The following is a 13471-nucleotide window of genomic DNA, read 5'->3' on the forward strand; positions in this document are numbered from 1 at the left end:
ATTGATGTGTAAAATGATAATTGAGTTTAGTGACATTTCTCATAACACATATTCTGAAATGCAGGAATATTCCAGGCTTCAAGCATCTGTAGTGATTTTCTTTAAAAGGTGCAACTTCAAGAAATGTAAATCTCATTGCAGCACCATACTGAGGCTGGAGAATGAATGAACATTTCAGCATATAATATAGGTTTGTCTCAAAGTGGGGGAATGAATTCCAAAGCATATTACTCACCATGAGAATCCTCTGGTAGCAGCACACTCTGCTTTGCCTGAGTCTACCAAAGCACTTTTGAGCCCCTCTTAGTCTTACCAACATACTGGATCAACAAGCATTGAATCCTTTTATTATTTGCCTTGAAATGAGCTTTAAAAAAAATGGATGAGTTAACTTGTGAAAAAAAGGGTAAAGAAAAAGAGTATCTTTTTTTCCCCCAGTGGGATTTATTGGTGACATCTGAGTGCGACACCTTTTTACAGTAGGAATTTAATTTAGGCTTGAACATCTGTTGCAGAATGGTGGCATTGGGGAAATGTTAAATTTGTAAGAACTGAAAATGTTAGAAGTTGAAAACAGGGAGGTTTGTAGTCCCTCTAAAGCTTGATTATAGGGTAGGAGTTGTGTGTGAATACTTTCCTAAAATTTAGGATCTTATACTTAGGGTAAATAAAGTATTTGCTGAAGGCCTGGCAGTCCTGCCCCTTCAATTTAACAATTAGTGCTCATATTCCTAATGCCAGCTGTCATAAAAAGGAGAAGAGAAACTGAATATTTAGAAATGAGAAACAGGGGAAAATGCAGGAGAGTGTGGGAGGGAGAAAGCCAAAAAGTCCATTTAAAAATACCAAATCCCCAAGCTTCATTTTTATATTTATTTATATAAAATACATATAAAGCCCAGCAGACATCTATTGTAAAGCTCAAAGCAGTTCTGGAATGTTCTTGAAAAAATATGGATTTGGTATTTTGGCACTTGTATTTTGCATTTGCCATGGTTTGGATTTAAAAGGAGAAGAACGTGACTGAGCACAGCATCCTTCTCCAAGAGAATTGCTTAAAATGAAGAAACACAGAGGACAAAATGGAAATTTACTGTTGTCTTGCTGGCTGACAGCAGCCCAGCTTTTTCTAGCAAGAAACTCAAACTTCTGGTGTACATTAGAAATAAACAGAGATGCTGAGGAGCAAATAGAAGTTTGGGCTGTGCATGCATTGGCTTTTTCCAGTCTACTGAAACCATTTCCACTTTACTTGGATTAAGCCTCCCCCATCCAGGTTAGTTGTCAGCCGAAACTCAAGTTCCTGCTGTGAGTGCAGAGGGGGAAGAGGAGGGGATGATCAGCTCTGGTTTGTGAGGTGCAGTAGCAGCAGCCTGAGATAACTTTTTGTGGTGGTCACTCCTGTAGTTATGGAACAGCAGTTCCTGGAAATCTGTGTCAGCACAGCCTGGTGTCTGACCTTGGCTTTGTAAACACACTGCAAGAAACCTTCATGGATTTCCTTAAGATAGGGAAGCACTTGCACAGTTTTCCTGTGGACTCCTCAGCTGCAGGAAAAACCATCAGGCAAGCAGCTGTTTTCCACAGCACCTGGATTTTGTACGTACAAAATAGAGACATTTGTCAAATACATATGTGAGTGTATGCATGTGTATAAAAATGCTGGAAAAAAGAGTCATTTTTGATAGAGCTGGTTGAATTTCATCTTGGATAGCTGGCTTCATTGTCATCAGGAAATAAAAATAAGTGACACAGCTGTCATCTTTTTGCTGAGCACAGGTCTGTCTAAAATTGCATGTCAAAGATGCATAAAGTGTTTGGATAGTTTTGACTTCTGTCTCTGGGACTTCTTAGGTATCAGCATAGCACAAAAGATTATCTCTTGGAAAATGATAAAAAGTAGCTTCTAATTCAATTTGAAAGATAAATGCAAATATGTCTTAGTTGGTTATGTGACAGTAACGCCCGCAGAGGCAATAAACTAAAATCTGAGCATAGATACAAATATTAGGAACTAGTTTAGTGATGAAAAGAAATGGAGTAGCAGAAGAGAAAAAGCAGTAGAAGGAAACTTTGCTTTTGGAAGAAATCTGATGCCTCGTTATATTTTTAGTTAATGTGCAGTTCAGTGCTGTCTTGCAAGATAAAAGTCAAAGAGCAAAGCCTGAAACTTTCTCGTGAGATGTTTTTTGAAGATTTGATTTTAACAGTAGAAGCATGAGCAGGAGCACAGCAGAAAAAAATTATTTTAAACTTGGCTGAGGGAGGACAGCCCTCACTAAAGGAAAAATTAACTGCAAACCTCTTAGATGGAAGCCAGAAGGACTTTTAAAAATGCATCTGAAGAAGAGAAGAATTTTAGAGGTAGAGTGAACATAGTAATAAAGGCTTAAAAAATTAATTCCAAAGTAACTGAAATACTAAGTTCTATTACAGAAATAGTTTCAGAAATGTAGAAGAACATGACATGGGAGAAATTATTTTGCACTAAGTCATGAAGTCAAGTAAAATACTTTTCAGTATCGGGGAAGATGTATTAGTGGAAGGTACAAAGAGGTCAATTCTGCATTGCCATTGGGATGGTCTCCATGGTTTTGAGAAGTTTTACTGAATATCCAAATATCCAAATGGGTTTATCACTGCCATTCCAGAAATAATCAGGATTATGTCCATTTTTAATCCTCTTCTGTTGAATATTTGAATTTGACTGGACATGATTTATTCACATCTTTATGCCATACCTGCAAAGAATTTGAGAGGGGGATGGTCTAGATTTTCTTCCAATTGAATTTTCACTGTACCAGAAGAAAAACAGGCCAGCAATACTAAAAGCTGACCCCACTGAACTTGCACAGTCACTTTGCTAGGAACCTTTGTGGCTTTCTTAAGGCTTCCCAAACTTCAGGAAATCAGGCATATTCACAGTGATATAGTTTGTATCCTTTCCCTCATATTTAAACACATGAAATAGTTAATATTTACATTTTCAAGTGCTATTACTAGGATCTGAATTTTGTCCAAAGAGGGGGAGTTCACCTTCAAGCTATTGTTTTCTGCTTTGTTGGTGAATTTGGCAAACATTGTAGCAGTGTAAGTGGGTTACATTCTGGGCAGTTCTTTTTTCACAACTGTAACAATAGAAAATGCTTTGAAAATTACACTTTAAAAAGTCTCTGGAAGTCAAGAGTGGAGAACAATGGTGGCAGGTGTGCTTGCAGTTGCTTTTTGGGAAGCCCAAAGTCTTTTCCAGGTAACAGCAGAAGAGAAGAATGGCAGCTTTTAAGTTTATTTTAAACAGTCAGGCTAAATTGCATAGATTAATGCTTTCCCAAAATTACTGAGCTTGTCAGGAGCACAATAACCCAATGCTCAAATGAATTAATACTTAATCTATCACCTGTGGTTGCCCTTAACATCATAACCCACATTCACACCAAACTTCAAAAGTGCTGAAGGAGTTACAGCTTAATGAGCTGTATAATTTTCTTGAAATAGGGTACATGAAAATAAGATGTTTAACAGATCAATACACTTTGAGTTTTGTATTATCCTTCCAGTGAGGCTGTGAGTGAAGCCACTGTTCTTAGTGAAGATGAACAGTATGAGTGTAAAGAGGAGAGTATTTCAGGATCCTGAGATCCTATTAACTACTTGGAAACACATGAAAGAAACGTGGTGGTTTTTTAAACTAGACAATGTATGTGTTACATGTTTCAGGCTTTAAAATGGGAGAAGGATCAAGTTGAAAACACTTGATAGAACTCTTGAGCACTTTGTTTTCTGTCCAGTGTTTGTTTTTACCCTTAATTTTTTTCAGTCTTCCTTCTGCATCTAACGAGCATCTAAGGTAACCACCCTGTGGAGGAGAAAATTGAAGGCTGCAAAGGCTGCAGCTGAAATAAATAGGGGAGCTGAGAGCTAAAATTATTGTAAATAACATTGTAATTTAGAAATTTGGCAACCTATTTTGCCAGCTTTTTTTTGAAGAACATACATAGCTCATAAAATGCTAGAAAACAACTTACATTTTCTTGTGAGGAAGAGAACTGTATAAAATAGTGACATAAAATTATTTAGGGTTTTTTTCCCTTTATGGGGGGTATGACAGGGAATGGTTTTGTTTAATTTGACATTTGAACAGTTCTCTTCATTTATAAAATAAGTGCTAGAATTACTTTTTTGTGTTGGTTTTTTTTCTCATAATACCAACCTGTCTGTTCTTTTTCCTTTTGCATGGGAAAAGATACATGTTCATGGATTCTATTTCCGCTGTGTGTAAAGTGATTCCTGGCAGAACTTGGGATAATAAAGTTTAGTTGTGCTAAGAAAGTAACAGGAGTTTTGGGATGTTAAAAGAGTTCTTTGGATCAGGCTTTGGTCACACAAAATATAAACAGCTATGCTGAACTTGGCAGTTCAAGCCAACTTTTTGCTGACAAATTTATGGTTCAAAATAAAATACGTGGATTGCTTTTGAAAACACATTGTTCTATTGTGCTTAAAGGAGCATTCATGTGTTTCAGTCAAAAATGAAAGGTGCAGCCTGTTTGCAGGGCAAGGAGCAGTCCTGAAAGAGGTCCAGAAGCACAAGGTCTGACTTTTCCCTGAGCCATGAGTCCAGTGATTCTTTCTAGGCAGCTGTTTCTGAACTCCCAGAGGAAGAGCAAGCTCCAAGTACAGGGTCTTGGAAGAAACTGAAGCCTTCTTCAGTTTTTCTGTACAGTTGAATGTTGAACTGAACACACAATTGCTTTTTGTTGCAGGTACTGCCTGTTAAGAACTCTCAAACAGTGTCAGACACTGAGGGAAGCTCTGATTGCTGCAGGAAAGGAGATTGTCTGGCATGGACGAGCAAAGGACGAGCCAGCTCATTACTGTAGCATTTGTGAGGTCAGTACAAATGCGTTGGGTCATCTACTCTTGTAATATTCATTTAAATTTTGCCCTGTCTTTTGTTGTTGATGATGTTTAAATTTCATTTTTAAGCTGCAGCATCTGCTCTGTGCTGTAAGCACATCTGTGTGATGCAGTGCTGCCTTCCAGGAGCTCATCCAGATGTTTTTTTCTAGACATGGGCTGTGTTTTGCTGAAGGCTCTCCCACACTCCTTCCACAACATTGTTTTTCACTAGGTCGATTTTCAATTCTCAGTTATTATAAAATGTTGTTATCCCTTCCTGCATAAAATTTGATCTGCTGATCTTCATTTTAAAGGTTTATCTGTCTTCATTTCATAAGTCAACAACACAGCCAGAAGAGAGAGAACTTAAGTCCTTTTTTTCTGCAGGATATACCTTTTTTGCTGATTTTTTTTCATTTTACTTACTGTTAATAGTTGCTTTAAAGTATTGGATAGTAGTTTTCATGAAGCTTAAAAGAGAAAAACATTTTCCTATCCCCTGAAAATCAGTTTCTACTCATTTTCTGACAGAGCCTCTCGGGCATGATGAGCACATGGCTCAGTAGTAAGGAAATAAATAACAAACTTCTTTAACAGACAGTAAAGAGGAAAAATATGTGTAATTGTTTGAACTCTCCACCTTACTGAGTAACCCTATTCAGCAAATGAATCCTGCTTTGTCAATATTGACCCAAAGCTTTCCCGTGGTGCTGTTCATGCAGACATTCTAAGTGTAATATTAGTGGTTTTACACTGCTTCACTTCTCTGCCCGAGCCTTAGGAGAATAGATTTTCCCTGAAAAAATCTAATTTTTCTCTTTGCATGCACAGGGTAAGGTTGTAAATCTTAAAGAAAATGCAGTTTTCATGGTTTTAACTTTAAAAAAAATGAAATTGTAATGCTTGGCTTTCTGTTTGCTGTCTAATAGGTGGAAGTCTTTGATCTGCTTTTTGTCACTAGTGAGAGCAATTCTCGAAAGACCTACGTTGTCCATTGCCAAGACTGTGCACGAAAGATAAGCACGAACCTGGAAAACTTTGTGGTGCTAGAACAGTACAAAATGGAGGACTTGATGCAAGTCTATGATCAATTTACATTAGTAAGTCAAATTAATAAGTGGGTGCATAAATACATTATTTGTAAAGCAGTTGTAGACTGTCTTGGTGCTCCGTTGTACGAGTGCCGTGGACTTTCTGATTCAAATGGAGGTTTGGGTTGTGTGTGATATTTGCAGAACAAACCTGAAGAGTCAGAATTGTGTGAAATACTACAGTAACTTACTGCAGAACATAACCACTGAGTTTTCAGGAAAAGTATGATGTTACAATTCATAAAGTTGTGGCTTTAAAAATCCAATAGAGATCACCTGAAGACCATAACTGGATCAGATGGAGATGGGAAGAATCAGGACAGTGAAGCTTGGAGAAACTAGCACCAGGTTCAAGAGCATCTCTAATACATTGGTTGTGGTATGAAGTCAGTATAGCAGCAGAGCATCCTATGCACTCAGACCCTTCCTTCCCCTTCCCCACCCATCCCCTCCCAAATCAGCACTGTCCTTCTGCTTAGCAAGTGGATGCTCTCAAACAGTTCTGTCTCTTGGCTTGGGGCCTCCTTTGCATTTCAATTTAAAGCAAAAAAGCCTCTTGGCCATTATAGCTCTGTGCTATATATGGCAGCCTCCTGCTTTGAACTGTGTCAGCACAACTGTCCTAACATTTCACCCAGGTTTCATTGTTCCAGGCAAAGATGGCTTTTTTTGTAACCACGATGAAAGCGATGCTGGATGTATTTATAAGCCTTGGCTTTCTGTCGAAGGAGACAAACATTGGACTAAGTGTTATGGGAATTTCATGTTGGATTTAATATGACAGCCCAGTAAGGGCTCTGCCTTTTGATTCATTTCCAGGTGCTGCAGAAAATGTGTGTTTAGTTACTTCATGTATTGGTAGCATGCCAAGTTGTGACCTTCTGAGTTAAGGCCTCAAGATTTGTCAGTAGAGGCTGGCGAGAGTGTGGGACCATGTCCTGTGAATTTAATTCTCTTCATTAGTCCCACAGAGCCTGGGTTGGTTGAACTTCTAGGAGGTCACTGTCATTATAGTCTGTGAAATGCTGCAATTTCAAAGTGATGATCTGTTACAGAAAAACATACAAATAAACACCTGTTCTCAGATACTTCATCCAGTTGAGTGGAAATGGGGAAGAATGTTTCTGTATGGAGATGAGAGGGAGGAAGGGGTATTTTGTTATCTGTGCCTATACATTATATAGGTAACAGCAGTGATGCTGTCCCTAGAACAAGGGTTCTCAACCTGTGAGTAGCTCCTTCCCCCTCCAAAACCTAAGGCTGGGGCCCTGAAGGACATTGGTAATTGTTCTTGTGTGAAGTTGGTGTGCCATTCATTGCTTTTAAAGGGGATACACACTCAGTTGGGAAGAGTCACAGCCCAGCAGTGACATCACTCAGATGTAGGAGGAGAGTTAAGGTTTCTTGTAATCACAGGGTGAAGATAATCTCAACTGGCAAAGGTGCAATAAGCCAAAGACAGACTGGGGTAAAGTACCAGAAGCAAAGACGGGGATGAGCCAGGGTTAGAGTTCCATAGCTGGGTTCTCTGGTATGATCTAAAGTGTCTTTAAAGACTGTGAGCAGCTTCTTGAAGGGGTTCCACTGATGAGCAGGAAAAGAGGAGGTAATGCCATCAAAGACTCAGTACTCTGATGGAATGCCACAAGGTGCAATGCTGGGAAGCAGTTAGATGTCTCCTGGCAGCAGGCAGGAACAAGACACTTCAGTCTTGAGGCACTTTGTCCCCATGTCAGAGAATCTGAGACCCTTTCCACAGATACCTGAACCTCAGGAGGGTATGTTTTTGCTCAGGTAGAGGGGAGTAGGGAAAATGAAGCCCACAGAGGCTTTGGAGAGACACAAATGGACCATCTCCCCATGGGTAAACAGGTTGAGAATCCCTGTTTTAGAGTGTATAAAGATATGTCTATACTGAGGCCACATGGAGCCCTTTGCTGCCACAGTGGGACTTGTGGCTGCTCACATCATATTAACACAGACATCCCCACAGCATACTCCAGTCACCAGTACAGGCAAAATCCTAATGCAGAGTGTTCATAAAATACATGTTGTGTTTGAGTAAGGTGGAAAAAAATGCCACTGTTCTCTCAAAAGATTCCTGAAGTGTAAAAAAAATAGTGTGTGTGACTTTTAAACTCTCATGGTTACAGTTTGTGCAGGTCTTAGTTAAACACAGAGTTTTGCACCCTTGTAGAAAAGGTAATTTAATGTTTTCTCTTTCAGGCTCCTCCATTGCCATCCTCCTCATCTTGACATTTTTTCATGGACATTAAATGAAAACTTTTCTGATATTCAGGAAGTGACCCAGTTCTGCACCACTGATTTTTGTAGCTATCCCGTAAGGCTGCTGGCTGAAAGCTGTGTCTATGCAACCTTCCAAGTGCGGAGTGTCAACCAACTGGACAGGAGAGAGCACTGCCTCCTACTCCAGAACTCAAAACAAATAAAGCTCATCCAGCTGTACTTCAAAAAAATAATTCCATGTTTTGTATATATCTGACAAAACTGGCAACATTATACAGACTACTGACTTGAAGACCACCTCTTTTGTATTTCTCTGTTTCTGGGCTGATGAGTTGGTTTCATCCATTTTTCCCCTTTCAGAATTTCCCTTGGAAAAAGTACTAGCTTAGCTGGTCATTTCTTTGTAAGGTAGTTAGAAATTTTAAGTCTTTCTTTGGGCAACTTTTTTTTTCTTTTTTTTTCTTTTTTTTTTTTAATGTGAAGAGTAGGTGATATAAATTTTTTACTGCTTTTATGTTTTTCTGTCTTGTTTTGAAACCATGACGGTTACACTTTTGGTTCCTAAATAAAATTTAAAACAATTAACAGCCAAGTCACAAAGATAAATGGGTTGCACATAGACTAAGGAATAAACTTCAGATTTGTGATTTTTGTTTCTAATCTTGATGTAAATTTACACTATTTATAAATACATATTTATTGCTTGAAAATATTTGTGAATGGAATGCTGTTATTTTTTCCAGATTACCTGCCATTGAAATTTTAAGGAGTTCTGTAATTTCAAACACTACTCCTATTACATTTTCTATATGTAAATAAAACTGCTTAGCATTGTACAGAAACTTTTATTAAAATTGTTTAATGTTTAAAGTTTTTCTATTGTTTGAGTTTTAAAAAGATTTTATGTACAGTGCCCAGTTTTTGTTCTTTTTTGAATCTGATTATATATATTTTATATATACTCTTGTGCTTGTGTATATATATAATATATATAGAAACTCGAATATAAATATGTGTATAAAGATTTAGAGACTAAATTTTTCTCGTTTTAAGTTTTACATCTATGGTAGATTTGAGGTGTCTACTGTAAAGTATTGCTTACAAAAGTATGATTATTTTTAAAGAAATATATGGTATGTATCCTCAAGACATAGAATGACCTTCAGACTGGTTTATTGTTAAATTGCACTTTTTGCAATAACAGACCAATAAATAGTTGCTGCCAAAATGTAGTAGTAGAAAATAAGTAACGGCTAAATTTTAAAGCTCTTCAAGAAAATACCAACTTTGCAGGAAGTTTGGCACTAGTTTTAGAGGAGTGAAGAAGATTGAGTTTTGGTGGGGATGTTCTCTAGATTTCAACCAAATTGCAACTTATATATTACAATATGTTCTATTAACAATTTTAAAAGTTAAGACTGAATCATCTTGGCGTCATTGTTGACCCCGAAAAAGGACGTTGTTTTGTGGTATTCTATTGTATTTTCACATATTTTGTAATACGAATTCACTGGTAAATTTTTGAAGCACTAGGTTTATTTAGGACAAGTTTATAATATATCATTGTAACAGTTTGCAGTTTTAATGATGGTATTTATTTTAAGTTGCTCCTTTCTCATTAGCTTCTTGAAAATGCATTAAATCTAAATTTCAAAATTGATAGCTTTCTTATCGATCAGAGTTGACTGATGCGGAGGGTTCTGCATCGAACAGTTTCTCATAATTTCTCATTAGTGGGGTATGTTAGTGATTGCATTGTTCAATTTTTTGTAATCAATGTGAAGTGTTACAGGCACAGAGCATGCAGATAGTTCCTTTTGAACAAACAGAATCGCCTCTTACGTTGTAGCTTCGAACGAAGGGTGTTTTAATGAAGAATCAGCACAGCTTATCTAATGCTGTCACAGCAGTTACACCACAGTTAGGGCTGACTTTCTTGCTAGTTCTTACTAGTTGGGCAAAAGGGTGTAGAGATTAAAGAAAAGTGTAATGAAATGCTGTCGCCAGCAAAATTATCAACTAGCAGTTAGGAAGCCAGTATTTGCAGTTCTGTAAAGGTGTGAGTCTCAGCTCTTGATAACAAACTCTACAAATCATAATTTTTTTTTTATTTATGTATTTTATGCAGTCATAAATATTGTAATCTTGACAAACCATGCTGCAACTGAAAAGCTACTCCTTTAAAGTAGTCTTAAACCCAAATAAAAGCAAGATACGCTTACCTCAACTAATGGTAAACAAAAGGTCCTCATTTCTCAGTGCTGTAAAAGAACATTGCTAATTAGGCAAAGAGCTACTGTGTGCTAATCAGAAGGGCTTTGTACCTTTCCTCCCCTTTGGAAAAAAGGATATGGCATGACCCAGGAAGGATACTCATATTTTGCCCATGAGCAAGTAGACCAAATCAGCAGAGCATCAGGCAGCATTCCTTGTGCTGTGGGAAGGGTTGTCATGAATTGGAATTGCTGCAGGGCTTTAATATTTTGCAGTTTCCATATTTCTTAATCACACTCTGCTCCCGAGCGATGGGACAGTTTGGGTCTATAAGCTGCTATGATTTAGAATGCTTTTGTTTCACTTTATTAAAAAAGCACAAGTTAATATTTCGTCAGTTGTACTTCTTAAGGAGCACTTCTGCTTCTTCAGTTGTGAAGCACACGATGATGCCAAGTGAAGAGTTTGTAGTCTCTGGGTGTTTCCAAGCATTAGGATTTGGGCAGGGTGGGGGGAGGCTGGAGTCTGGAGCTGAACTTTCCAAGGAATCTTGGTCTTGGGGCCCTTGAGCTCCCCAGCTGAGCCCTGCTGCAAGGGATTCTGATCTGTTTGTGGCTGCTAATTGTGGTAGCAGGCGGATTAAAAATGAAAATAGCCAAAGACGGGGCATTTGTTGCAAGAATTTTCATGAAGTTACAGGCTGAGAGAAAAATGATACTGTTAGGGGATGGATGAAACCAGAGATAAAACCTGATGTTTTTAAAAAATAGTATGAAGTATAAATACAGATAAGAAGGAATTAGAGCAATTTGCTACTGAGCTGTGTGTCTGAGAACTCTCCTTGAGCTTGACAAAAAGGGATCCTTACATGGGGAGAACAAGAGCCGTGTGTTTGTCAGCCTAATGAAGTGCTTCCATAAATATATTCAACAGAGCATTTGATTTTAAAGCTTTACTCCAGATACATGACTTGGGAGCAGTTTATCTTTGCTTTTTTGGAGAAGTCCTACCAGTGGTTACAGTTTAGAAGTAGTGATGTTGGTATCTATGTATGAAGTATTTAGATAAAAGTCACTAGAAAGTGAGGAGTATCTAATGACAGGAAATCTCAAAGATTCCTTAATTTGTGTAGCAGAGTACTTGCTGATCCTGAAGACAAAGTACCCTGAATCTGTGCCTTGCTATGTGCATTTAATACTTTCCAAATAGCATTAAAATGAAGATGCTTTGCTTAAATGAGCACAGCTTGGCTAAGTTGAGCCGATTCTTGAGTCAAAGATGGGCAAGGCTTGGGGATTTCACAGCTGGTGATTTCCTGGCCACAAATACATTTATTGGTTAATAAAGAGGAAGATGCAGGGGCTCAGCCAAGACCACAGGGAAGAAGGTGCTTGTCCTTGGTTGCTGCCCTGATCCTACCCCTGGGAAGGGGTTCAAGCGTGGCACTTTGTGCAGGGGTTAGGAGGGAGGAGGGTGTTTAAACCTGAGCTTACCTAGGTCAGAACCTTTTTGTCTGGAGCCAGAGCAGAGAGCCGTGATGGGGCCAGCAAATAATGTGGTAGGAAAGCTTCGTGTAAGAAGGACTTTCCATAAGAAGGGCATGGAACTGTTGGAGCAGGGTCAGAGATGGGCCATGGAGTTGGCAAGGAGGACTGGAGCACATCCTCTATGGACAGGCTGGGAAAATTGGGGCTGTTCATCCTGGAGAAGAGAAGGTTGTGTGGAGAGCTCAGAGCACCTTCCAGTGTCTGAAGGGGCTGCAGAGAAGGTAGAGAGGAACTCTTTTGCCAGAAACTGTGGTGACAGGAAAAGGGGGAATGGTTACAAATGGAAAGAGGGGAAAATTAGCTCAGGTATTTGGGAGAAATACCCTGTGGGGGTGGTGAGGCCCAGGCTGCCCAGAGAAGCTGTGAGTGCCCCATCCCTGGCAGTGTTCAAGGCCAGGCTGGATAAAGGCCTTGAGGGACCTGCTCTGGTGGGAGGTGTCCCTGCCCATGGCTGGGCTTTGGGACTAGAAGAGCTCTAAAGTCTATTCTAAGCCCTTAACCAATATGATTCTGGAATCTTCCACGGCCGCTTTAGCCAGTGTGGGAACAGGCAGAGGAATCACTCCAGCTGAGAGTGCCAGGAGAGGCTGAGGGATGTGAGGTTTACCTCAGGGACAGGTCAAAGCCAGCCCGTGCTGCCTGTTCCCACCGTGCCGAGTGGAGGAAGGAGGGTGCAGGTGGTGCCCAGACAAGTTCAAGCACAAAATGAAGCTGAAGCTCAGCCCCAGGCGAGCTCAGAGCAGGGCTGCAGCCTGAGGGGAGGAGGAGGAGGAGGGCACGGGGTGCCAGGGACGAGGCTGCCAGCAAGGCAATAATGTGGGCACAGGGTGGGCACAGGGCAGCCCCATTCCAGGAAATTCTGGCATTCCTCCAAAAAGAGGGGAGAGCAGGGCATTTGGGGGAGGTGGGACACGGCCTTTCCCTGTTGGTGCCGCTAACTCCGTGCAAAGCTGGTCAGCTGGGTCTGACCAGGGGCACGGGGACCACCCCTGAGCCCCCCAGGAGCTGTCCCCTGTCCCCACAGGAGGGAAGAGCTGTGCTGCCAGCCCCTGAGCCCCCCAGGAGCTGTCCCCTGTCCCCACAGGAGGGAAGAGCTGTGCTGGCAGCCCCTGTGCCCAGCAGAAGCAGTGCTGGCCTCTCCTGTTGCAGCGGGAGCAGGGATGAGTTGCAGAGGTGAGGGGCGAGGTGGATATATCCATATTTATTTTGGGAAGCCATAAAACCAATGGAAGGTTGGAGGATGGGAAGAGGCACCTCAGGGTGGCAGCAGCAGGGAGGGCTCAGCTCCCAGCAGTGTCAGTGTTTCACTGCCAGGACCTTGTTAAAGGGTTCAAATGCAATTGCTGCTGCCCCTGCCTGGGAACAGTGGGGCAGTGGGCACACACAGCAGCTGGGGGACATGTGTGGACCTGGGATAAAAATGGATTTATCATTGGAGCCCTCTGCCTCCCTCCTGTCCTGCCCCAGGGCTCC

At 40.4% G+C, this 13471-nt stretch overlaps 1 protein-coding gene across 16 annotated transcripts in view; it reads left to right on the forward strand.

Annotated features, from left to right (window-relative positions):
- KDM6A (lysine demethylase 6A) overlaps positions 1-10464 on the forward strand; it is a 149282-nt gene extending 138818 nt beyond the window's left edge. For 8 of the 16 annotated variants that reach the window (XM_063393057.1, XM_063393063.1, XM_063393062.1 and 5 more), the window contains 4 exons: positions 4764-4890; positions 5829-5999; positions 6260-6338; positions 8217-10464. In XM_063393057.1, coding sequence (XP_063249127.1) covers positions 4764-4890; positions 5829-5999; positions 6260-6316 — 355 coding nt within the window. In that variant the 3' untranslated portion in view covers positions 6317-6338; positions 8217-10464. Of the gene's footprint in view, positions 1-4763; positions 4891-5828; positions 6370-8216 lie in introns of those variants that run through there. The other 8 variants (XM_063393058.1, XM_063393069.1, XM_063393061.1 and 5 more) reach the window with 3 other exon arrangements.
- Positions 10465-13471: the final 3007 nt, after the last annotated feature.

The sequence above is a fragment of the Prinia subflava genome, chromosome 3, assembly GCF_021018805.1.
Source record: "Prinia subflava isolate CZ2003 ecotype Zambia chromosome 3, Cam_Psub_1.2, whole genome shotgun sequence".
NCBI lineage: Eukaryota > Metazoa > Chordata > Aves > Passeriformes > Cisticolidae > Prinia > Prinia subflava.